Below are 27,261 nucleotides of genomic sequence, written 5' to 3' on the forward strand. Positions count from 1 at the left end.
ATAGAAAAAGTTGCTGTCTTCATCCACTGTGTGTGATATTTGTTCCCCTTTCTTCACCCTGCAGACCAAAATGGAGCCAATATTTTGCTTATGAGAGACAAATAGAATCAAGGTTGTAAAACTACATTAATAACTTCTTTAAAGTTATTCCTTAGAGTCAGCCAAGCATATGATAGTGCAGAAAATGATAAAACAAAGTATTTCACTTCAAAAAATACCTGACGCATGGCACTATGCTTGCAAATCTGATTATCTAACCCCTGTTTTTCCCTGAAAGGGATACAAGTTTAGTATAAGAAGGCAATAGGACCTCTGGGCTGGTGTTTAGAAGAAAAAGCACAAGCGCTTGGTGGGGAGACATGATCAGTGAAAAAGAAAAAATGATCAAGTTGTGTTGCACTGTGCATTAAATCCTAACACTTTTTAGTGTGACCCAAGTATTTTGGCCAAACTGCACTAAATAATAGAAACATAGAAACAGAGCGAGTCAGAAGGGGCCACCCAGGCCATCTAGTCTGACCCCATGTGCATGTCCAGCCTATCTTTGAACACCCTCACTGATGGGGCCTCAACCACCTCCCCTGGAAGCCCATTCCATACCCTCGGGGTCCTGACTGTCAGGAAGTCCTTATATTTGCAAAAACATTGATTTGTATCTGATGAAATCAATGAACACGAAAGCTTATGCTGTAATAGATGTGTTAGAATTCAAAATAACGTGTGTTGCTTCTACATGCCCAGTAGTCAGCTGGTATCAGTTGACAGATGCACCATGTTTTCTTGAGCACCCTCTATCCCGGCTGAGCCTTGGCTCAAGTACTAGCAGATGATTGACATTTGCTCAGTTGCAGTTGAGTTTTAACCTCAGGGTCCTGGTCCAGCCAAAGCATCTCACATTAGATTTGAGGTACTTAGGAAGAAAGAAAACCACCTCTGTCAAAGATATGCATTGAGTACACAAAGTAATGAAATATGGATACTTATCAATAAACAAGCACAAGAAAACCTCTAGTCACAGGCCTTCTTTATATGACAAGCATTGCTCCCAGGGCACTAGTTACTTGGACATGTTATGCATACCTGATCCCAAGAAAAAGTCAAAGAACAATGTTCCTTGCTGTAGATTTTGTACCATTATTCTCTCTATGTTTTTCAAAGTCTGCCAATATATACATACTAGTCCTCTTCCTGGGAGAAACGGCCTGGATGGAGAGTGAGAGAAGCTATTCCAATTACCTTTAGCAAAAGGGTGTGTAAAACTCCTTATCTGAAGGATGTGATGAGGAATTCCTAGTGTTTGGTAGCAGGGGGCCATACCTTCATTTTACTCAGGTCTTAACAGGTTTTTCACAGCAATTAAACACAAGTATCTGTGACTACCCTTAATGCCTGTGTGGGACACTGGGGACTGTTCACGCTTAACTTCTCATCACCAACACTGCTGGTCTTCTATGCTGGGTTTCTGAAAAATGATGAATTAGTGAAGTTTACACTTTCTTAGATCTAAGTTTAGATGAGAATTTTGCTGATGCAGAACAGTGACCATGTGAGATGCAGGTGGTAGTCAATGGCTGCTACTGTTTAAGAGGAAAGAGTCCACATTCTCATTGATGGTTACTGCTAAGTAGCAGGGATGGGACTAATGAATGGTCAGCAGCATTATTGAACCATGTAAGATGCTCTGGCTTCTAATGGACACTTGCTTCCACAATGCCACCTGCATGCTTCTAGCTCTGCTCCTTTCCAGTGGCTACTGAAGGATATGGTGCCTGCTCCCAATTCCATTGGTCATGCTCTGTATCCATGACCATATACTGTCCCTCCTTCCCGCCTCATTCTGCTGCTGGTTTGTGGTCGCATTACTTGATTGCTTCTTATCCTGGGGGTTTCCTCATGATAAGCATTTGTTTATTTTGCTGGAAAGATGGTTGCAAAAGCATTTCTGGTAAATGTTCTTCTGGTTGGGCTTAAATCAACACTCCTTTTGAGGTTGTTTTTTAAAGTAGCGTTGATTTTGTTAGAAATTCCTGTCTTATCTTAGTGAGCAGTTATGGAATGGCATGCAAGTAGAAATCCTTAAAAATCCTTTCAGGCTCTGAAAGTAGTTTCAAATAAAAACTTGCATAGTTCATGCATTCACTTAAGTTGGGAAACTCAGCAAAGGGTTTTTTGATAGGTAGTTCAAATGCTGGGCACATGCTATGTCTATGATATGGTCTCCTTTGCTTTTGTTGCTACAACCCCTTGCTAAATCTATTAGAGGGTCTTTCTAGGTATTGTAGTATTTAGTTGATATAATGATTAAAATATATCAATACCCAATGGGTAAGTGTGTCGTTTAAAAGCAGCTGCCAAGCTTTCTCCCTGCTGCTCCAATTAACACATTCAGCACACGCTTGCCAGAGAGTGGTCTGTGTATATGGATTAAACCACTTTGTTGTTTGTCCAGACTGCATTGTACTGTATCAGAAATCATATCTACATTGTTTATTGTTATGCAAACCAAAAGAGAGAAAGAAGGAGAAAGAGAGAGTGTGTGTGAGAGAGAGACAGACAGAGAGAAAAGGAATCACATGACATTTGAAGGTGTGCAGTGTACATAATAGAATAGTAGGTGCTTCTCTGCAGAAAACCTCTTGTGCTTTTAGATGTGGTTCAGTCCATTGAGTAATGTTTATCCCCGCCCCTCTGGCCCCTCTTCAAATGATGGAAACACAGAATAGTGAAATTCTAGTGCTGGGATTCCTCTTGCTGTCAGAGAGATCTTTTGAACTTTGTTCTGTTTTTAAAAGTGTGCTTGAGTTAAACAGCATACCTTTTAAGCATTTGATTTCTTCTTTTTTAAACATTTGCTTTTGGACTGGAACAGTCTCTCTTCAGTTCCTGCAATTCAGGATCTGGTAAAGGTAAAGCAGTGTCCTTTATTGTCTGAGCTGAAACAGATTTTTAAATGGTACCAAGCTGGCTGGTCAAAGGGGCCACTTCTTCTGCTGCCTTTGCTGCTCATTCATGCTCAGACTGCCTTTTGTGAAGCGGGGCTGTTGGGCAACACCAACAAAAGGCACAAGGACCTGATATTGTGGGCTGGTGAATGAGATGGAGCGTTTCTTGGGCTTTGTCAAGCAGATACGAAGATCGAGGAGAAGAAAAGGCAAAAAGTACCGGCCAGAGGAGGATTATCATGAGGGTTATGAGGATGTCTATTATTATGCCTCAGAACACTTTCCAAGTAAGCAATGTATGAATGTGTTTTATGTAGCTAAATGTTCAGGATAGCTTTTAAGCACAAAAGGCTAATGCTGACCAGAATATTGCCATACCTTATATAGGTATTAAAGCATTTCAGAAGCACTGGCTCTTTATTTATCTAGATGTGCTGAGATACATATTTTTAAAAGCTATTTTGATGTGGTAGGATTGAAGAAAGACAGGCATGGTTAATATTTCAGGTGCAGTTAATTGATTTGTATTGTTGCAAGCCTTTTATTAAAGCACTTTAGCCTGTAAACTGATATTGCAGCCCTTTTGTAATGGTGCACGTGTGTGCCTGAGCGTATAGTTCATTCTCTCTCTCTCTCTCTCTCCCCCTCTGCGCGCATATATATATATATATAGGTGTGTGTGTGTGTAACTACAACATTAAAGCACAATGCAAAAGGTAACTGCTGGCACATAAATGGAAGTTACAGCTAAAGACAGACATTACTGGATGGAAGTCAATCTGTTTCTCCTCAAGTAGCTCAAATTTATTTTTCTGGTGTTGTGTGTTCATAATATTGTTGAAGTTTTGGCTAATTATCCTGCTAGTTTATTCTGCTACCAAGCTGCATTTTATAAGAAGACAACAAAAGCCGTTTTAGGAATATCAGTATATAAAGATATAGTGTATTCATAATATGCCCGTGTTTATAAGTTTTCTAAGCTCATGCTACATCTTGTTTCTATCCCAGTGGATTGGAAATGGCCAGAAATGCCTAAGGGAACAATGGGTAACGGAACTACACATAGGCATTGCTGAGTTTATCATGCCATGCTTACAGCTGAGGGTGTTGACAGCTAAGGCAGCCGTGCACAAATGGATGCATAACAATGTGACATTAATTTAAATGAATTTAAAATCTTTGTAGTGAATAGTCTCCATCTACCTTTTCCCAAGCCTTTTTTAAAGAATAACAATATCAACAAGAGTAGAGTTAATGTATCCTTAAAATACACTAAACACAACTGTGTATTTTTACATAGAATGGTTATATTGTAATCTGTACAGAGTGCTGTAGCACATTTCTTTTTCTAGGGAAAAAAGAGAATAAATTTGCAATTCTGGAAAACAAACAAACCTGCAGACATTGTTTCACCTATGAAAAATGAATATGATTTTCTTAATGGATCAGTTTAATTAAACTACTGATACCTATCTTTCAAAACCTTTTCTTTGTTTTGTAAAATACATGTTGTGATACATTTTGATTAATTTTACTGAAATGGTGCATATTAGCAAAATCCTTAACCAGAAAGCTTGAATTGTACAATCTGATAAGTCATCCTAAATTTGTTTCTCTAAGTTGCACGATATTTGCCCAGTCTAACCTCCTAGTTGTTGAGCAAGGATGTCTTTGTACCATCAGGCACTAAAACTAAGGACTCATCATAAACTAATCTGCACATTACTGTAGAATCTGAAAATGATTAAAATGGCAACTTCTGCAACTTTGTTCTTGTTCCACTCCCACAGTGTGGAGCTAATCAAGTAGGTTTTCCCTACTTGTATCTTGGTGAATACATTTGAATAGAAATCAAAAGAAAGCAAAGGAAACAAGTGGGTCAGACATAATTCTATGAAGAATGTCATTGAACAAGAGTATGAGTAGAATTGCCTTGTTACAATTGCTCATTGTCCATCTAGAATGAAATAGCAGAATCATCTCCACATGCTCTAGCAGACTTTCAAGATAAATAGTAATTTCAAGCGGATGGATATGTTATCCAACATTTGCCATCTCAAGAATAACAAAATTGGAAATGTTATCATAATATTAACCGTGAAAAAGGTGCTTCCGCTTGAGATATATATGTAGTGGATTGGGACTGTGTTCTGAGTGTATGTTGGTTTCTAGGTTGGAAAATATGTGCAGTAATTAAGATTCACAGCAGTCCAATAATTCATAGGTAAGATAGAGCATAATATCAATAAGATCTCCCATAATTTCTTCCTTGCCTGGTCTTGGATCACATGAGTTATGCTACTTTATTGCCTAGGAAAGCAGGATACATACTTGACAGAGAATAAGGTGTCAGTAAAATTCTGCTCAGACTTGCTGCTGTTTATATTTACATTTAGTATGGAAGTTTTGTCTTTTCAAAAATCTGTTTCTTTCTATGTATACACAGATACTGTTTCATCAGTTTTTGGGGTTAAAATGGAATCTTTTGATTTTCAAAGCCACCAGCATTTATAGGCATCACTCCTGTGATCAGTAGGAAAGAACATCATATGCATGGGTTTTAAAAAGGAAAACTTTATTAAAATAAGTCTAGGGAAAACAAACATATATAAAAGGAAGTATTTAAATTAAATAATATATACCCAATACAAGTGGTTTTACACCTTAATACCTGTAATCAGGACTGGACATATTATGCTGTGCCAGACTGAGAATTTGGTATTGGACTCCTCATCTAGTTTAAGAATTTCAGTTCCAATTCTAAAACCTATGAACCCAGAAAGTTTCTAAGCTGAACATGAAAAACGTTTTGATATACTCACAAATATGAAAATATGTGCAGACGGCTTCTTCTGTCACTGCCTCACATGTGTTAGAAGTAGGATGAATGGGATGATGTTCCCCCAACCCTATAGAACCAGTATTATTTCATGATTCTGTAGCTACAAAAAAGGGGAGGAGCTTCTCTCATTCCATTTGGAACTCTATAAGATTCCAAACACAGGTGCATTCCCATAAATGAGATCACACAATGGACCAAATAAAGAACCCTACACAGCAGCCCATCTGACTCTACAACGACAGATAAAGCTGCAGTTTTCTCATCATTGTGGCAGCATCATTTTCAGAAATACAAAAATGCTCTTTACTTTTGGATAGTTACCACTGTATTTATACCTGTGACAGATCATGTACTAATACTCTGCATGTAAATATACTCAGAGAGGTAAATCATGAAGACATGTCTAAAACATCAACTTGTTGTTTTAATTTAAATCTGCGAAGGTTCCAGTGGCCTAAGCTACATAGCAATATTGATTCCTGTGGTTTGTGTACATGCCTTTTTATGGCACTTTCCAATCCTGGCACTGTTAACTCTTGTTTTCTGCAAGAGTTAACAGTGACACCCCACATTCAATAACTGTCTCAAGCCATCTTTCAGTCCAGCTGTTGAAGCTCCTTTGCAGATCTGTAGACTGATTTTTTTAAAAAAATGAGGGAGAAGAGAAAAGGTATGTAATACATGTATTCATAATTTTTATAAATATGTACTTTTGGAGTTAGTGCCTGAATGCAACGGAAAATGCAATCATTTCAACAATTACCTGGGATGACATAGTGATTGCATCACAAACAAATTGTTAGGTGGAATAGATTGGATGAACTCATACTAGAATCAATTATTTTACTTTCTCTGTCCACATTGTATCCCTCCTTTCTCCATCCCTCCCAGAAGTTCTTCAGGTTATCCCATTATAATCTTCTCACAATTGTGTGGGTAAGTTAAGTTTTAAGAAACTGAGTGGTCCAGGGTTAGCTAAAGTGCTTCATAACTAAGGCAGATATTAATCAAGGTTTTTTAGTCATATAACACACTTGAATTTGTTCGTATTGGCAGTGCTATGGAGAAAATTGGTTGGATTTGACATTTATTGATTGAAAAGCTAAATTTATGGAATACAACTGAAAGTCATTTGTGGTGCATCTAGTCTTTGTGCTCCATAATATAAAGTTGCTTGCGCAGTTGCAGTTACTTTTTCAAGAAATGTCATCTTTGCTTTATATAAAAAAAAACTTCATTTAGCAGGATTAGAAATGTCAGCCCAGAATTGTCTCTGTGTGGAATGTGGCCCAGAACAAGCCTGGTCTGGGCATATGTTCTTCCTTAGCTTACCTCCTTCAACTGAAGTGGCAGCTCTTCCTCTTGAAAGAAAGAGGAAAAAACAAATTAAAAAGCCCTGGCTGCACCTGCACCATAAACAAATGCTTGGTATGCACGGACTTGCAGGTGAAGCTTTATACAGGGTGAAGATGAATAATGTCACCTGGCAAGTGCTGCAGTTCAAGCAGAAGTTAAAGGCTCAGGTACAGTTGAAGGAGGGAGGCAGAATGACTCTCAGTGCTGCTGTCCACCTTGTGCTCCAAAACTGAAAGTAACATCTGCTTTGAAAGAAATTGCTGGGACAAAACAGCGACCATTTTAACTATCGAATTGCTTCTGAATTCTAAAATTGCTATTTTACTTTCTCTGTCCACATTGTATCCCTCCTTTCTCCATCCCTCCCACTTGGAACAAGATGTTTGGAGTGCTATCTTCCCACAGCCGCTAATAAGCCCATGAGCACCCACTGATGGAATAGAGGCCCATCAGAGGTCATTTTCCCATAGCCCTCTAAAACCTGGAATGAATCCTGGGGAATAACTCTACTGAATTTGGTGTTCACTCCTATATAAACATGTATATGGTAGGATTGTCCTGAGCAGAGCTGGCTAGAGCCAGGGGTCAGACTAGATGGCCTGGGAGACCCCTTCTGACTTGCTCTGTTTCTATATTTCTATGATCAGCCTGTATGAAGCTTGAAAGCACCATAGAAAAGCACTGTAGAGAATCTTTTAGGTACTGAGCAGTGTAGCTGAAAGAGCAATGCATCACATTGCAACAGCACTGCTGGATTTTCTAAAATACATCTGAAGTTCAATGCACAGCAAATTAGGATGAGATAAGCTGTAACCCAGGTACAATAATGAACATGTAACATATTAGCATGATGGATCACTAGGCGGACTACTGAAACAAATGGTGCAGCATGATAGTACAATGTCCGGAATCCAAGTATTTCATGGAGCTTACAAAACACTATTAATAGTAAGAGGATGAATAGATGCCTATAAATGCTGCTGTTTATGATGTATCAAAGATTTTAAGGCTAGAAATGTGTCATCTTTTGTACATTTCCCAGTACAGAAGCTTCTTTTTGAAGGATAATAAGGTCAGAAGTAGCTGAGTTTGGCAAATAAAGGCTTAGAGGTATATTTTTGGTATACAATTATTATACTTTTTGAATCAGTCCTAAACTAAGATTATTCTATCAGTGACAGAGTTGTAATAATAGAACCCTAGTTGTCAAAAGAAAAAAAAACAAGTTCCACATTCTCTTTTTATTTTACACACTTGGTTTTTTCCTAGCAATATAAAATTTCTGGTGAAAACATCCTTGTCCAAACCAAACTACAAAGCATTTGGGTTTTGTTTTGATTTATTTTGTTTTTTCAAACATAGATGGTGTGTTGGCATATGCTCAGCAGTCAAGATGAAAATATATGAAAGGCTTTATGCTGAAAAAACGAATGTAAAGAGACCTGTAAACTGCACTGATAACTAGATAGATGGAAGTAACTTTGACGTCAATGAGCCGGGAAATTTTGATAAGCAAAATCTGGGCCTAATCCTGATATATTATGTTTGTGTCTTGAGTTGAATCAGCTTGGAATGCGGAGTAGGGTTTGCATGACTGAATGTTCCACCATATAAAATAATTCCTCTGTGTAGAGTAGGAAAAAGCTGGGGCAAATAATCATTAAATGCACAAAATCCAGTCTGTGATAATTCAGTTAAACCTTAATTGTATGCAAAATAAATAATTGCAGTAATTGGTGATAATCCCGTATTTTAGTATTGCTAAACTAATTAGTACCTGTACTAGGACAGGAAGCCATTGTCGTTATTCATCCCCAAATGGTTCTGATTTATTAGTTTCTTGCTGGAGTTTCTTTTGAAATTGCGTTGTAGATGGATTGCCGTTTGTCTTAGGTTCACCACTGATAAATTTCTCAGTTGTACCATTTCTGATGCCCTATTAAAGCACCTGCTCCATGTCAAAATCAGCATGACATTGCTAGCCCATATCACATTGGAATATAAGCAAGCAAATTAACCTTAATATTGTAGCTGATGTTATTAGATCTTGGTGCAGTAGAGTACATATGGGGAAGAGCTGGCATCAAAATTTATTTCAGGGGCTGGTCCCTCTGTGTGTCTCTGTTCTATAGATGGTTGCTGGTGAGTTGTTTTAAATTAGAGGTATTTCTATAATTAGGAACAAACTTATAATCTGAGGATGGGCTGTTAATAACTGATGATACACTGGAGACTCCTTAGCTGTATGCTGTAGGTGACAACAAGTGGCATCTTGGCACTTTTAAGGGGACTTTTCTGTAATGCATTATTTCTGAGTATCACTCTTTCCTTACTGAACGTTTTCATTTGAGTGAGACTGTTCATGACAGCACATTGGTATATGTGAGGGGCTGCATGTGCCAGCCATTTTGACCATGTAACCCCTGCTTGAGTTGTCATGTCATGCAAGGCTAGAGAGTGTGAGTCATGTAACCTATGCATGGCCTATGATATACAAGGTTTGCTTGTAATTCACATAACACATGTTCGCTGGGTATACATGAGAATGCCTAAGCAGGGGTTGCATGTTCAACTGGAAGCGTGACACAGCCTCATGTCTTCTGAACCTGATCAGCAGATGGGTCTTGTAGTCTAAAAATGGCTTGATGTAAATCCTTAATGTGTGGGTACCTGTTTGATGGAATGGAAAAAATGCAGTTGCATTGTAGGATTTACAACAGAAAATGCATCTTATGGCTCATAGGGCTCCTTGGGGAAAGATATGGGGTCAATGGGTATCTCGTATGAAGTGATGCTTAGATATCCATCCCAGTGGATTTTCTCAAGTTCTGTTGTCCATACTCCAGATGATGAAAACACAAAGAACAAAAGGTAAGAAGCATGTTTCTTAAACCTGCTGAGTCAAAAACAGAGTCAGAGAGATGATGATGATGATATTAAATCCTGTGTATGATCCTTTATTACAGAATAATAAAATTTTATTGGTCTTGGTGCTGTAAAATGAGTTACAACATAGGCCAAATGCATTTCAACATTAACATCTTCATGAGTGGCCTAACATAATGCCTCATGTTTAAATACAGCTAATCAATAGGCCTTGGCTCTTTCTCCAGGACTTTAAAAGAATTATGAGAAAGCATATATCTGTAGACACCTGTTGTAAGCAACTATCCTAATGAAAATTATTCTTCAATGTGGTCACTGAAAAACACTTTCCAAAATTTATTAATATAACTGACATAGCCATGATTATTTATACACAAGTATTTTAACCATGAGAAAGGAATTGTGAAGAATTCTTCTATCTGTATGCATCACTGAGAAGATTCCACACCTGGTGCTCTAGTTAGCATTCTGCTTAAAGTATTCTTGTAAGTCACTGCAGTTGCTTGTTTGTGTGATTTAGTGAAACAAAAGGAGAGACTAAAGGCTGACAACTGAGGTAATTTGCTATATCTTTTAATAGAATAAATACACGAACCCTAGTTTATCATTTTCTACATTAAACATCCTACACTGGCCTAATTGTTCAGAGAACTGCAGCCTCATCCACACAAGCCACAGAGGACTATGGTAGGCAAAGTAGAGATTTTATGACACAGCTGCATTTGGGCTACATTGAACCATATACCAGATGACTGTTCAAGCCTCCAAGCTTCCATTCACGTCATATGCAAAATGTTCTGCTTGCAACAGCCAAGCCTCATCAGTTCCCAAGGTCTTGAAAAGAGGAGGACAACCAGCCTATTGTCTTCCTAAATAAAAGACAGTATGCAAATTAATATCTTCACTCAGAGTAGAGGAAGAACAAAAATGTGCTTCTGGACTGAACCATTGCAGACTGCAGATGGAAGCTTAAATGACCAGTGCTCCTTTATAGAAAATTTTCTGCTCTACATAGAAAATTACATGTCAGGGAGAAGCATTCACAGGGCCTTTTGTTGCATGGAGAGTGGTGAATTAGAGGACCTGGGACCGCAAGCTGAAGTGATAGCTCTGTTTGTAAGAACCAGGCTCCTGTGTTGTGCCTTGTTAGGAGTGTGCTGAAATACAGCTGCATGACCCTTTTACAGAACCCTTTATGGGGTGTTAAGGCTGAGTCCTGCTCAACTGTCTGCAGCAATTGCAATGTTTCATTTGATTGGTCTCAAATCACTGATAGCCTTGCTAAGGCTAGAAGACTCTCAAGACTATAGGGAGCCTTATACGACAGAATAGCTAATCGCTAATTTGATAGTGGACATATCTCTGAGACTGAAAGAGCAGAGAAAAGAGATGGAAATACCAGGAGAAGAAATGCACAAGGAAAAAAGACCGACCCACTAAAAATGAATCATGCATGAATAGAGCTGATCAGCAAACATTAAAAGGCTAAGTGGAAGGGAGAAGAGTTATTGAAGGTGTTAACATGCTCTTTAAAACTCAACAGAGTAAGCCTTACCTATGGAGAAACAGTGTGTGTCACAGGGAGGTCACTATTCTCACTTATTCAGTGCATACAACCTCTTTCTCACAACTCTGGATGTTTCTTTTCAAATAAAAGGAAGTATCTGAAGCGTTTTTAAGATGCTAGGAACTATAAAATTATGAAGTAGAGTTTTCTTTATGAGTCCTACTGTACAGGAAAGGCATTGATTATCTGACTGATACTCTGAAACAACCTTCTCAGCCTGGTACCCTCAGATGTGTTTGTCCTAGAAGCCCCATGATTCCAAGACAGTATGGCCATTCATGGTGTCATTGTCCAATATATCTAGAGGGTACACACTGTAGAAGGCTGCTCTGAAACAGGGACAATTACCTCACAACTGAAAAAGAAGTCTTGCTTTTGCTGCAGCAAATTTGCAGCTAGCAATAAGGTGGTACTTAGGCAACCTGTTACCATTACTTAGCAGTAACACCGTCCCTCTCCTTCCTTTGGAGAGGTATCTGTATGTATCAAACAGAAAATACATGTGCAACATAAAGAGTCACAGAGCTGAAAACTCTGCACACCAATGTCTTTGGATTTCTTTGGCTGATTAGACTGAACTCATATATTGAACACTGACAAACTTGCTGAAATCCTTCAGATGCAAAATTATTTAAGTATAGTTCTAATACAAAATGAAGAAAATTGAAATATCTGTACTGGACTGTCTCAATTTGTGTAAGTTCTTATTAGATTTGCAGAATCTTTTCAACAAAGCACATGAAGAATCAGTCCATGCATTGCTTGAGAGGGAGGATTTCATTAATTGCTGGTTTCTTTCTACTCATAGTGTAAATGGCTTTCTTTAGTAGTACATTCTCATCACAATGGAGGTCGTATGTATTGGTTCTTGAACAGTCTATTTTTTTCTACTTATTGAACTAAAAAAAATAAAGACACTGTCATTTAAAATTGGCCCAGTCCAGATTAAGATATATTTTAAAATGGTTTAAAATATTATGATGTAAACACTAAGGATATGATCCAATCCCCCATATATCTGGTGTTGTATGCACAAACATCGCTGCAGGTATGGATGAGAGGATTTAGTAGGTCATTGGCTTGTGCTTGGAATTATTTTGGTTAAAAAAAAAGAATCTATAAAATCTGAATATTCCCTGTACTGTATACACTTACAGTAGGTCAACTGGATTTCCACTGATGTTAATTACTGTGTCCTCCCTGACATCAATGAAACCAGTTAAGCCTCTGCTATGTATTCTGAAGGAAATAGTCATTCCAAGCTGCAGTTGTATTATTTTGTAATATAATACAAAATAATATAAGCTTTTAAAATATGGCAGACCAATTCCACTGTGGACTAATGGCTAGAACAGCTTTTTCCCTTCTTGGTATTCTCCAGATAAGTTAGATTATAATTTCCATTATCACCAGCCAGCATGGCCAGGGACTGCTGGCAGCTGGGAAAGCAGGGCTAGAGTATTGGAGGGGGGCATGGAGAGTGGAGAAACAAAAGGAATTAAGTTAAGAATTAAGAAGCTTATATTATATGGCCTTGAGTAAGTTACTGTCCTAGAGCTTAACCTAGACTATGTAGTGACGTGATGCCAAATTTAATGCTTCAGATAAGAAATGCTTCACACTAGAGAATCTGACAATCCACCAGGAAATAAACCACGGTGTGTAATTTATTCTGAGTCACGTACAATGCACCCAACAATTGAGCTCACCATGGGTTGTTCAAACCCTCTCTCTATCTTTCCACTCTCTCTTCCTTTTGTAGTGTTTATCTGTCTTTTTCTGCACTTGCACAGCTTCAGTGACATGTAGCTCTTTGACTATGATGCTTGGAAACTTTGGCTGAGCCATTGCCCTGGAGTAACATGCTACCATAGTAGAGCAGTATCAACCCTGGTCATTGACATAAAGCATCTTCAAATTGTCTTTTTCTCCCCTCTTGCCATCTGTCGAAGACAAACTGCCAAAGGATGAGGCACGAATGATCCTTGTTTCCTGAAAGATCTTGGTAGATTACATTCCCTTTGTGACAATATCTCCTAGTTTGGTTTTAGACATTTATAGAACCAGAAGATGTTTGACAGGACTTCCCATGGTTTCTTGATAGGGGCACTAACATATCTGCCTTTCAAGAAACCCTTTCTAAAGGAAACCAGGGTATAGCAGCTAGCTGTCAAAATGTTGGTTCTTTTAAAAAGGGTGTGGTTTGCATTATTTCATGTTTTCAAACACCTAGAGGATTTGGAACAAATGGAAAAATAACCTTTTGGACATTCCAGTGTAAACAAAAGGAATGTCCAATCAAAGTGGGAGGAGCTTGCCATGTGCGGGGGTTAAATCCTACCATCTCCTTGTCATGAGCAAAGATAATTCATGCCTTGACAGTTCATCTTTCGATAGCTGTCAAGACAGACCAAATGAAGAGAAAAGGCCTATTTAGAACCTTCTGGGATCAATGACCAGAAGAGGAACCTGCTGAACTAAGACAGCAGGTTCCTTCCCCAGCTCCCAGTCTCTCTCCATCAACCAAAGCTTCCAACTGCTGCACACTTGTGCAATTGATTCCCAGCCACTGCTGTTTGGGAACTTTTAAGGGATGTCAGTGGCTGTCAAAACAGGAATCATGAAAGGTGACCTTCAAGCCAGCTTTTGTGATCTCTGGAGAAAAAAATGTTAACTTGATGGCGAAACAATTTATAAATGTGCTTGAGGACGTCCGGCAAGTGCCAGACACTCCTGTGCTGCCCGGGTAGTTGGAGGCAGCTGGCACCGGTGCAGGTGCCTGGGCTAGCATGGCAAGAGTGACAAGGGAAGACTCTCACAGTGCCTTATTGCCCTCAAGCAAGCCACCCTGCTGAAGTCAGTCCATGATTCACATAACATGACTACCCATAGTTGCCACAAGAATAATGAATGAATGGTCATGTCATGTGAACCCAGTAATAGTAGTGCTCTCTAGACATTTTAAATTGCAAACCTGATAATTCATGTCCATTTTCATTGCTGACTGAAGCTAATGCAGGTCAGAGTCTAAAATGTTACAGTCCAAAAGTGGACCATGTTGTCTATCCCTGAATTAGAGGAACAATGATATACAGATAGGATAAGAATATTATATTAGTCCAGATCTCAAATAATAAATGACCCATATAATCAGTTTGCTATATTTTAATCTAGCAATTTTACATATTGCAAATAGCTGTTCGAGGACATAGGTAGCCGATATTTCTTAACTGTGGATTGGGACTGAACACTGCTGAACTACTGCTATCTTCCCAGCTTTTGAACTTCTTATTCCCTTGGTCAACATCCTGGATGCCTCTCGATGGGTTATAGGCAGTGCAAAAGTAGACACTAAGCTATTCTGGCTATGACTAATACTTCGTTGAAGAAAAGAGTTTCTTGGGCAGTAGGGCAACAAGCCACATTGCGGAAATACATAGCCAGTACAGCCAATACACAGGATCAAAGTATTATACACTTCTAGCAAGAATTCAGTGCACTGAATTTTCTGATCTGATTTTTTCTAGATTCAGTTGTGATTGAAGTTACTCCAGTTTGGTTCTGGCTCAGTAACTGGTGAGGTCTGGCTTACTGGACCCAATTCAGTTCGGGGTCAGCTGGACAACTAAAATAATTCCTATTCAAAAGCTAATGTGCATATGTACAACTGAAAAGGTTGTAGGGGTTAATTCAGGTACTTAGTATGATTATAATATTAGAAATATAACTAGATAGAAAAGTCAGAAACATCTACCAGGGTTATCTGTGTGGAATGGGTGAAAACAACACTGGGAAAATAAAATACCAGCCCTGGATTATTCTTGCTATTGAAAGATACATGATGATTGAAAAAGCTTTCATTGTTTAATTAAAAAAGAAAGCCTATTTTCTTGCTTGCTGATAAAACATTCATCCCCTTGCTACCTTAGGTAGCATCTATTTTAATCTTGAACAGTGAGAGATTGCCTGAAGTTGCCAACTGATGAAATCAAAAATTCTGGTGCAAGGACAGGGTCTAGCAGTAGTTTGCTGGGTCAGGGGCAAACAGGGCTAATGCTGTGGTGATTCCAGAGTGCAAAATAAAACATCAACATTGTTTCTATCTTGTGGTATTGCCCAGTGCAAAACCACGTTATTTGTTTAAACTGCATTTTCAAAAACAAAAGGGCTTGCCCCTCGCTTTACCATTGCTTTAACTGGCCCCAAAGCAATGAACTAATGGATGTAAATCCAGGCCATATTTTTCTTGGTTAGTTGGCTGCCTTTTTCATTGCCCAGATTCCTTCAAGCTTAATCACCACAAATGCAGGCTGTCTATTGCAGCTTGCTGTTTACCGAACAACTGTGTATATGCTAGACTTCAGGTCAAAGGTCAGGAACAGCAGCTTCCAGAATCCATTTTAAGACAAGAGAAACTGGCTGAGCATTATGGCATCAGGAGGCAGTCCGTAATGTACAGAAAGGGTTGTTTTATGTCTGCCTTTCTTCATGTGGCTGTTTATTTTCACAGCAGGGTTTGGGCCTGCCTGCTTCTTTCTGTTCCCCAAGGAAAGACGAATGCAGAATCCTGCATAAATCCAAAATATGTAACATTTATCCCTCAAAAATGTTGGCTTTATGTGATGGCGCTTCAACCCAGTAGAGTACAGTGACCATATCAGTATATCAATGTTGTTTAGTGCAGTCTTTATTCTGAAAAGTGTGAAATGACATTTGTAAGGGTCTTTTCTGATTTGTCTACAACGAAGACTAACCATTCAGTTTCTGTTTGGTCCAGGAATAAGGTAGCACACTGGTGGTTCACCCCTACCCTTTTGCCAGCTAGTATCCCATTGTTATTGAACATTGTGACCATGTTGTTTAAAATGTTGGAGGAAACATTTTAGAACAGGCATAATTATTTACTTGCTTACAGAAAGCTTTTTGCTCTCTTTCCTCAGATCAGCAAAAGGATACATGTTTACTGAATAATGTGCTGAGTTTAGGCAAACAAACTCATTTGAATCATGCACATTTGCACCTGACATTTGCTATTATGTTAGAATTAACTACAGAATCAAGTGTGGCTTTGTTTCACAGTAATGGCACATCAAGTACTCGCTGCAACAGAAGAAAGAGTATAATCAGCTCATTTCACTTTATCAAATAGGTTATTTATCTTTTAAAAAGCCTAAAACTTTGTCTTTACTACAGACTACCCTTTACACTTCAGGTGTGTATCAGAATGATTCCTTTCAGTGGTGAACAACTTGTGGCCTGCAATGGTTTTTGGACTCCAGTTTCCAATGTCTCTTGGTACCATACTGAGGATGGTTGGAGTTGGAGTCAAACAACACCTGCATTGCCCATCCCTGCTGTATATGATACTTGGCTTGGGATATTCTGCATGGGTTTTAGTCTAGAAGCCAGTTTTTTAAAAATACAATTCTGCCTATTGAATACTGGTATGGTCTTGGTTAGTCTGCCTGTCTCCTAAGTCAACGGATAATAAATCCATCCAAATCATGAGAAATAGTGGTTCTTCTATACTCCTCACTAGTCAGACCTCATCTGGAATATTGTGTACAGTTCTGGGCACCAAGATTTATGAAAGATACAGAAAAATTAGAAAGGGTACAGAGGAGGGCAACAAAAATAATCCAGGGTTTGGAAATATTTCTCTATGAGGAGAGACTGAGAGAACTGGGCATGTTACCTTTGAGAAGAGAAGACTGAGGGGGGACATGGTATCACTCTAGAAGTCCCTCAAAGGCTCTCACAAAGAGGAAGGTCACCTTTTCTTGCTGATACCAGAGTGTAGGACATGGAATAATCAGTTCAAGTTGCTACAACCCCAATTCAGGCTGGACATCAGGAAAAGCTTCCTCACTGTCAGAGCAATATGACAGTGGAACCAGCTGCCTAGAGAGGTGGTGGGCTCTCCTACACTAGAGACATTGAAAAAGAGGCTGTATGGGCATCTGAGTGGGATGGTGTGACTGCTGTCCTGCAACAGCAGGCGGTTGGCCCTGATAGCTTCATGGCTCCTTCCAGCTCTACTATTCTATGGAATAGGCAGAGCATTGTTTTAGTGCTCCCATTGTTTTACCCTCCCATTAAAGCAGGATGTAGCTCCACTTTGACCACTATCTTCCTGGTGCTATCAGCAATCCAAGGATATGGTAATTCGTGCTGTAGTGATTACAGCATTGCTGCAATCATTCTCATTGACGTCCCTCCTTCACTCAAATATGTATTTCCTAGTACAGTCTCCAATTTTATAATGGAATGTTTGTAGAAGCACACCTGTATAATCTCTAGAAAAAAATCACCATTTTTCACATACACTTAAGTGTATGGTGAGTTCCTAAAGAATGTGTATAAAAACTTTAAATGAATAAATATCTTCTATTATCACGTATAATGGAATTTTATCATACTTTAAAGTATGCTGGTACACGTTAATTGAATTTAGTTAGTTGAATGGGAGTGTTCTAGACCACATATAACACACTCAAGAAATCGATGGCTGCAAATAAATGTAAGTTCCATTGCTACAGAGAAGGCACTGCATGAATCGAAAGAACCAGAAGATTTGAAACAGTGGCTCCAAATATATAGACATTATTAATTAGCCATTTCATGCATGCAAATAATATCTTCCTTTGTGTGTACTTCTGTTACCATTTCCACTATATTAGAAGTCTACTGTAAGGACTGTTTGCCACTGCCACCCCCCATCTTCTGCTGCTCCCTAGATGGTCATTTGGGTGGCCTGGATATCTACTCTGAATAGCTAAAGGAACACTTGCGCCCATATATGTCCTCCCGCCCCTTGAGATCAGCAACGGATGCCCTTCTCCGGGAACCCTCTGTGAATGATATTAGGAGGGTGAGTACCCGGAGGAGGGCTTTCTCTGCAGTGGTGCCCCATCTATGGAATGCGCTCCCCAGAGAGGTCCGCCTGGCGCTGTCATTATTTGTTTTTCGGCGCCAGGCTAAGACCTTTTTATCTAAAACTTATTTTAATTGCTAAATTACTGTATTTATTAGGATTTTAAATCAGCCGAGAATGCATCAGGGGTTTTAAATGTTTTTTTTTTCTTTTAAATTGTTATATTGTTATTGTTTATGTATGTTTTTTTGTATTTTTTGTGAGCCGCCCTGAGGCTTTGTTGCGATGGGGACGGCATAGAAATGTTTTAAATAAATAAATAATAATAATAAAAAAATACTCCAGCATCTAGCCCTGGCTGCATCACTGTTTAAAGAACATGCTGGGAAGTAAGTATTGCTCCTTAAAAAGCTCTTTAGGCGGTTGTACTCCTCAGAGCCATATCTGTATCACAAAGAGCATGTTTGAATATACTGGGAGAGCAATATATCCTTCTGCCCAAGTTGTAGATGACAGACTCATTTCCCAATTAGGGCATGTGTGAGTAAGGCTGAAAAAGAATAAATGATGCACATCAAATATTCAGAATAGCGAACAGACCACCTTATTTCCCTGCTCACCAATATATTTACATCAGCCTCTTACATTCAACCATCTATGGAATTTAGAATTACAGCATTCCTCTGAATATTCTATTTTTTATATAAAGGATATAGTATATGCATTATCTACATCCATAAGAATAATGTAACATGATTAGATGTTTTCCTACTAAAATACTGTTAAATCTATGTTAATTTTTGGTTATTAGCTTTAAAAATCAGCTGATGCACCTTAAAAGCATCTTAAGTGCCTAGTAAATATGGTCACTAATACGAAAGCAGCAGCTCTTTTTTTTCAAATGCAGGGCACTGTTAATGCATACCATTTTATGAAAACATGTTGCATCTGAGTGGGTTATAATTGCAATTTGTTGTGTATTAAGCGTGACATTTTGGCAGAGTTATCCTGGCAGAAAGGAGTTCCTAGAAACTAACTTCCCTACTATTTCCATCTCCTATGCCGTCCCCAAATGCTACATAATCCATCACTGGATGTCACCTGCAGTAGTCATCATTACACATTTTAAGATTTTAGAAATTTTGGGGAACAATCACTTTGAGATTGTAAAGCAGGTTGGAAACTCTGTAGATAAGGAGATATTCTGCCTTGAAACAGTGTCTTATCCTTATGTGTACTTGCCTTACCTTTTGCCTTACCTATTACTAGGATCTTAGGCCTGCAGTCCATAATTTTTACACTCTAACATGGGAAATTCTAAATCAGTCTATTCTTACTGCAGGGAATCTACTGCAAAAGTTTAACAGTTACCTGTTTCAGAAAAGTTAAGGCACTATAATATTCTTATGTGATTCTGCACCTAGCAAAAGATACCAATTTGGTTATAACACTACATGTAAAATTTGTGAAGTTTGATTTTCAGTTAAAAGTCTGTCTGTCTGTTTGGTATCTGTTTTCTACCTTGTGGTATGTTGGGCTTCTGTTGTGCATTTTCACAACTTTACATTATAAGAGAGTCATTTTTGACTGATTTTATTTTGAAAATTTGGATCATATGAATAGTTAGATTCTATTATTAATAAGCATCCAACAAGGCAACTTAATAGAGTGAACTTTGATCTGAGGAGCCTGGGTTTGAATTCCAACTTAGTGTTAGGTGGGTGTAGTATAAAACACAAATAATTGTTGTTATTTTTTATGCATGTACTCATTATGTTTATACATATCAGAATTTTATGTACAGGTTCCTTCCTCAAGTCACTTAAGCTATAAGTATTGATTCTGTCAGGTATGGTGCTGAATATAAGTGTTTTACAGATGCACAGTATTTATATTACAACATACCTTATTGGTCCAACCTATAGTTGTGAAGATTTGGGATTCTACATATAATTTTTGGCACTCCTTTATGGCTCTCTTCTTTACAAGCAAAGATTTTCATGTAAAAAGTATAGTGCCTGCATTCATATATAACACTAAACCATGATTTAGAGTTATGAGTCCAGGCCTCAGATTCACATGTTATTCCTCCTCTTTCCTCCTAAAGCATAGTTGCTATAGGAGGGGACGTAGCTGGAAAGAGATGAGAAGCTTCTACTTCCGTTTTTCTTTAACCATAGTTCAGTGTTATGTCTGATTGTAATTATAGTTAATCTGAAGTATGGTTTACCAATTATAGTTTATGTGTGTGAGTGAAAGAGTATGAGAGAAGTCAAAAGAATATTGAAAATAATCACCCTCTTTCAGACATCCCCATACCAGTGATGGTGAACCTTTTAGAGACCAAGTGCCCAAACTGCAACCCAAAACCCACTTATTTATTGCAAAGTGCCAACACGGCAATAACACCTGAAAACTGCCAGTCCAAGCAAATATATATATCCTTGGCAGCGCACTGACCGGCCATGCAAAAGCTCGGATGAGTCGCGGCTCATGTTGTCATTGCCTGGCGCTGCTACTCCTTTCCAATTGTGCATATGGCCCCTATGTGCGCTGTTATCCGATGCTCGGCTGCTGGGGTGATGCTGGAGTGACTTGGCTCACGTGCCGACAGAGGGCTCTGTGTGCCCACCGTGGCATGCATGCCATAGGTTCACTACCACTGTCCTAACCCTACCCTGGTGTGCTCCCCTAACCCTAATATAGGATGAAAGTTCCATTGAAAAGAGGGCAATTTTGAAAAAGCCTTCCTTCCTTGAGCAGCTTTTTCTGCACAGCTCAACACTTCTGCCCATTTTACCTATGACAATGTGAAAAAGTATTGGATTAAAATACATAAATGGCTTGAGGAAATGCTACAAAAACCCTTAGCTTTTAAACCTGAAGTTTTCTTATTAGGCATTATACCGGAAGATATTAGCAAACAAGAAATGTATTTGATGTTACATGGAATCACAGCGGCGAGGATTGCATTTGGTCAACACTGGAAAAGTGAGGAATTACCCACTGATGAACTGATTTTAAAAAAGATCCTGGACTGTGTGGAAATGGATAGATTGACTGTATCACTGAAGGAGAAAGAAGATACTGACTTCTATCAAACTTGGGACTTGGCTTAGATTTAAAGATGCTTTTAAGTTATTACAAATCGATTTGAATATGACTATAGAATGTTAAAAGATATGTAGTAGGGGGCTGACCCAGTACGTCCGAAGTATTTGATGATTGATGTCTTTAGTATTAGTTTAAAATCTTAATAAAATCTTTAAAAAAACATTTCTGCCCATTCTAAGCACATTCCAACCATCAAAATCATGCCAGGACACCTCATTTTTCTAATCCAAAACCTACCCTGGTGCATACCCCTAACCCTAATATAGGGCTAAGGTTCCATTGAAAAGAAGGCGATTTTGAAAAAAGCCTTCCTTGAGTAGTTTTTTCTGCACAGCTCATCATTTGTGCCCATTCTAAACACATTCCAACCATCAAAATCATATCAGGACTCCTCCTTTTTCTAACCCTAACCCTACCCTGGTGCACACCCCTAACCCTAATATAGGGGTAAAATTCCACTGAAAATAATGTGATTTTGAAAAACACTTCCTTGAGGAGCTGTTTCTGCACAGCTCATCAATTTTTACCATTCTGAACATATTCCAACCATCAAAATCATACCAGGACACCTCATTTTTCTAACCCTAACCCAGTGAAGGTGAACCTTTTAGAGACCAAGTGCCCGAACTGCAACCCCAAACTGGAACCCCAAAGTGCCAACACTTCAATAAAACCTGAAAACTGAGGTTTTTAGCTTAGAAAAAACACCTCACAGCCAGTCCAAGCAAATAATTATATATCTCCTTGGCAATGCACTGACTGGCCATGCAAAAGTTCAGATGCGTTGTGGCTAATGAGTCACAGCTCATGACATCATCGCCTGGCGCCGCTACTCCTTTCCGATCGTGCACATGGCCCCTATGTGCTCTGTTATCCAATGCTTGGCTGCTGGGGCGACGCTGGTGTGACTTGGCTCGCGTGCCAAAAGAGAGGGCTCTGCGTGCCCATTGTGGCACGTATGCCATAGGTTCGCCACCACTGCCCTATACCTTTAAATCCATCTTTTGCTCTCTATCCATTCCGTCACTACTTCATATTTTTCATCTTACACTTACCTTCTTACATTCTCCTTTGCTTATATTTTGTATTTAACAACTCTTATTTTTTTTTCATCTGCTCCTCCTTCCCTTTCACCACCTTAAGTTTCCTCCTCTGCTGTTCCGTGCCACCATCTTTCTTGATCACCATCATGGCCTTTTAAAGTGTGGAAATACTGTTTTCCAGTGCAATAGTGGTAGTGTATATAAGGTCTCCTGGCCATGAACATCTTTGAGGGGAACCTGTAATAGCACTGCAACTCCCTTTCTGAATCAAGGGAAAACGTGGTGGTAAGAATCTTTGACATTTGTTATTCAGAGCACTTGCTCCTTTTCCGAAGTGAACAAGCATGTGGCTAATTGCACAGTTGGCTCAACTATATCATGAATCTTTGAGAAAAGAAAAACAGCGCTTTTAACACAACTGGTAGGGGACTTCAGAACAGGTCCACTGGGATTATAAAATAAAGAACAAACCTTTTCCATTGGGTAACAGCAGCATTTCATGTTTGTATGTAATTAAAATCCCGTGGTTAGTATAAATGTTGAAAGGTGGCTTGCTTGCTGAAACCTGGAAACTCAAGCTGTGTGTTTAACAACAGTTTTAACTGTTCATTAATTATTAAGTCATTTTCTGTCTATTAAAACTAGAATCATCTGGCTTTTCTGACATGCTTGTAGTTCAAGTTACATATTGATATGCTTTATTTATTTTTAAATTTTGTTTTGTTTTATTTAAAATCGTTTATATCCAGCCACTCTGGTAAAATGCAGAGGAGCAAGCCATGCACTTCGTTGAGCCCTCAGATATGTTGAATGCTCAAACTCCGAAATTTCTGTCTGAGTAGCTACCATTCAGGTGTTCCATGGGCTGCAAGGAATAGGATTATGATGAGAAAGAGGTATGTGCAATGTTTGGAGAGATGTTTGGAACATGATTTAACCAGGAAAGATGTCATGCAGAGACCAGTCTTCTCACCTACCTTATTCCCATCCTAATCAAAAGCCAGACTTGGGTCTTTGTGGGGCTGGGCAGAAATTGGGTTGGAGGGTCATTGGATTGGGAGGAAAATCATCTCTCAGAGCATCCTCCCCTGGCTAAATCATGTTTTGGACAGCTTGTGGGAAGAATAAGTCACAAATATTATCCTCCCTTTTTAAATCACACTGATGTGACCTCCAGTTGATCCACACTGAAGAAAAATCTGCACAGTAGGGGCAGAAGATGTGCAGTGGGATATCAATATATGGGAAGAAGAGGAGCAAAGCTCAGATTGACTTGCAGAGATTGGAGGGGGCAATAAGTCTCTCTCACACACCTCTCTCTCTCTCTCTCTCTCTCTCTGTCTCACTCACACACACACACACACACAGAGAGAAAGAGAGAGAGAGAATGAGAGAGGGTGTGTGTATGTGCCTCTGTGTGTGTGTGTGTGTGTGTGTGGATACAACCTGTTGCCCATTGCTGCAGCCCTCTGAGGAAAAAATGTACACTAAAAATAAAGTGTTCAATGCAGCTATCAATTCATTGAGAAACCATTTTGAAAATTCAATAAACCAGAATAAAATTTAATAAGACAAAGACAGACTGATAATTAAAAATGTATGACATCCTTCCTTGAAATTCCAAGTGACCTGTACCAGAATCTGAATAGCTGTGATACTTTTCCCATTATAGCATAATTTTGTTCAGTGTGTAAATCTTTTAAACAGATTACATGAATAGACACTTTCTTGAGTAACTTCTAAACATATAATTGTTTAATGCTGTTTAAGCATATCACATTATTGATTTATAATCAAAGGCTGCAGTTGTACTCCAAGGTATCTGTTGATGTTTTGCTATCATAATTAACTCTATAGGCCAGGGTTGGACCTGAGAATGATTAATTTGTTTCACAAGGTTTTGTTATCACTAATGAAAGGGGAAAAATAAAGGGAAAGTTTTACTGATAGGTACCAGTGAGAAATGCACATAATGTATATTTTTATTATCTTTCAATTCTTTAGCAGTAATGGGCATTCATCTGTAAAATCCTTTGCATTTACTTAATTTTGAGCTGTTTGATAATTCCAAATAGATTACAAAATGTACAAAGATCATGTTGTTCCAACTGATCTCTTTTGCCTTTGGTATACAGAAATGTTTTTATATTCAAAGGAAAAATATGTGCTAGGTTGGATGTTACCTCTATGATTCTGAACCATTGTCTGATGGCAGATTTGGAATGAATACTGGTAACTAAACAGAAGCTTAATCCACACATGGCAGAACTCCTATTGTCTGGGGACTCTGGTAATCCAAGAACACCTGTTCCATCAGAAGTTCTGAGAGTCTATGTTGTACTTCCCTTAAAAGAGCACCTCTTTCATTGTATGCGCCCTGCCGAGAACTGTATTCTATTCTGGAGATTCTTCTTTGGGTCTCCCACCATCAGATTTGTGCCATGTGTGTACAATGGGAGATAATCTTCTTGGTTGAGGCTCCCAAGAGCTTGAACATTCTCTCAAGAAAGCTCAGCTTAGTTCCATCATTGCTTGCTGATACTCAGTTCAACCCTATTTCAATAAGAACAGAAAATGCTCTGTTGTGTTATCAGTATTACTTACTGCTTATGATGTTTATATTATTTTCTGTGATTTTTAAGCTTGTAATTTCGTTGTTTTGGGGTTGCATTAGCCAACCTGCCTTGTTACATGAGGCAGCCATATTTACAGGTGGGGCATTTTGTGGTGGGGGTACAGAGAACCATCCTATTCTCACCCACCCCAACTCAAGTGCTAGGGTGGATGTAAGGACTAGCCAGGAAAGGAAATCTCAGCTTGAAACACAAAGTTTCTGTACTATAAATTTAGGGAATGACACTGAGAGAGTAAATATTTTAGGATGTATTTTTTAACTCATCCTTGAGGGTCACTCCAAGTGTTGATTGGAAACTAACTGAACCCTAACCTTTGTTCCAGCCCCAGAAAATCCTCATGCTGAGCAGCACGCACTGGGAAGAGCAGAAATCAGGCCTGAGTTACAGCCTGGATGGCCAGCTAGCCTGCTAACTGTAATGTGAACAACAGTGTTTCTATTCCTCTAGGGCTGTTTTCATCCTTTGCCATCACTTACTCAAGAAAAAGATGGAAACACTTGTGAATATAATAAGTGCTTTAGCAATAAGCACCATTTCCTGCTCTGCTGATCACAGTAACTGCAGAGCAAAGAAACACTTTCTACTGTAAGCAGATATACATGCTTCTATATTTCTGGCTGGGCAGAGAACACAGCCGAAACTGGAAACCCAAGCAAGGGAAAGTCCAAAAAATAGAGTCTAACTAGCTCAAAACACAGTGTCCCAATGTTTAACTTTAAAGGTCATGTTTGGGGTTTCTTTCAGGAACTTTTCAGTTGTGATAGGTGATTGTGATCATTAAAAAGCCACCCTTAATCAAGAAAATTGTTGAAAGAGCATATTTTCGGAGATCATTCTAGATGAGGCTTTTGTAGTGCATGCACCTCGCTTAACTTGCTCCTGTTGTTAAACTTTTTAAAAATTGAGGCTGTCATTGTTATGTCACAAAATCCACGGGGTATAACACAGCTTGCGGGAGGCAGTACCTCAAATTTGCCCCACTCTGAATCCGGGACTGGATTGTATACAGGCTGCTTTGAGTAGACCCACTGAAATCAAGTTGATCATGTCCCCCTGATTTCAGTATATCCCCTGTGGGTATGGCCAAGTCTGGATCAAACCTATTATCACTCTTGCTGTTCAGTTGCATGCTGCTATTCTTAAGCTCTTCATTGTAAGCCACATTAAAAGGGAGGATTTAAGTCTAATATGAATATACTACTACTGTAGCCTTTCCTCCTCAAAATAATGAATCTTAATGTTTCAGTAAGGAAGTAGGATAAGTTCTTGCTTAATAAACAACTGCACTGAATCTCATGACACAAAGCTAAATTTGTAATACACTTTGAATGGTTTTAAAATGGGATTGGACAGATTAGTGGAAGACAGGGACCTGGCTGTGGCAATTAGCCATAACAACTAAACAGAACCTCTGTGTTCTGAGTCTAAATGCCAGTAACTGCAAGGAAAGCAATGGAAGGAGACCATTACCTTCATGTCCTGGTTGCAAACTTCCTGAGAACATCTGGCTGTTTATTCTGGGGAAAAAGGACTAGATAGGACTTTGATTTTATCTTGTATGCCTTGCTACCATCCTAAAATCTTCTTGTAGGTGTGGGCTATTTGTGGCTCCCTAGATTTTTTGCAGCACCAGTTAATGAAGCCAAAGTGGCCAATGGTCAGAGATAATAGGAATTTTAGTCCAACAATATCTGGAGGGTTGCAAGTTCCCCATCCCATTCTGTGGAGTTGTTGCATACAACAAACACAATTAACATAAGAGGCAGAAATGAAAGATCCCTGACCTTATTCACATTTTAGCATAAGTTTTCACATCCATGGTCTAGGAGGTATTAGTCATTTATTAAACCAGAAGTAGATAGCACTTTATCTGCCAAATGGTTCAGTTACAAGTCCTATCAACCCAGTCCTCATGGCCTAAGTTCAGGAATAATGTAAAACAAAAAATAGCAGGTAGCCCAACCCTGTTTTAAAATATATCTGACAACTGTATTACTGTAG

The 27,261-nt window shown here is 38.8% G+C and overlaps 1 protein-coding gene across 1 annotated transcript in view; it reads left to right on the forward strand.

The window, feature by feature from the left end:
• Positions 1–3,096: 3,096 nt before the first annotated feature.
• Positions 3,097–27,261, forward strand: part of GRIP1 (glutamate receptor interacting protein 1) — a 244,900-nt gene continuing 220,735 nt past the window's right edge. The window contains exon 1 of the mRNA XM_044423123.1: positions 3,097–3,229. Coding sequence (XP_044279058.1) covers positions 3,097–3,229 — 133 coding nt within the window. The remainder of the gene's footprint in view (positions 3,230–27,261) is intronic.

The sequence above is a fragment of the Varanus komodoensis genome, unplaced genomic scaffold (assembly GCF_004798865.1).
Source record: "Varanus komodoensis strain SLA01 unplaced genomic scaffold, ASM479886v1 scaffold13_1, whole genome shotgun sequence".
Lineage (NCBI taxonomy): Eukaryota > Metazoa > Chordata > Lepidosauria > Squamata > Varanidae > Varanus > Varanus komodoensis.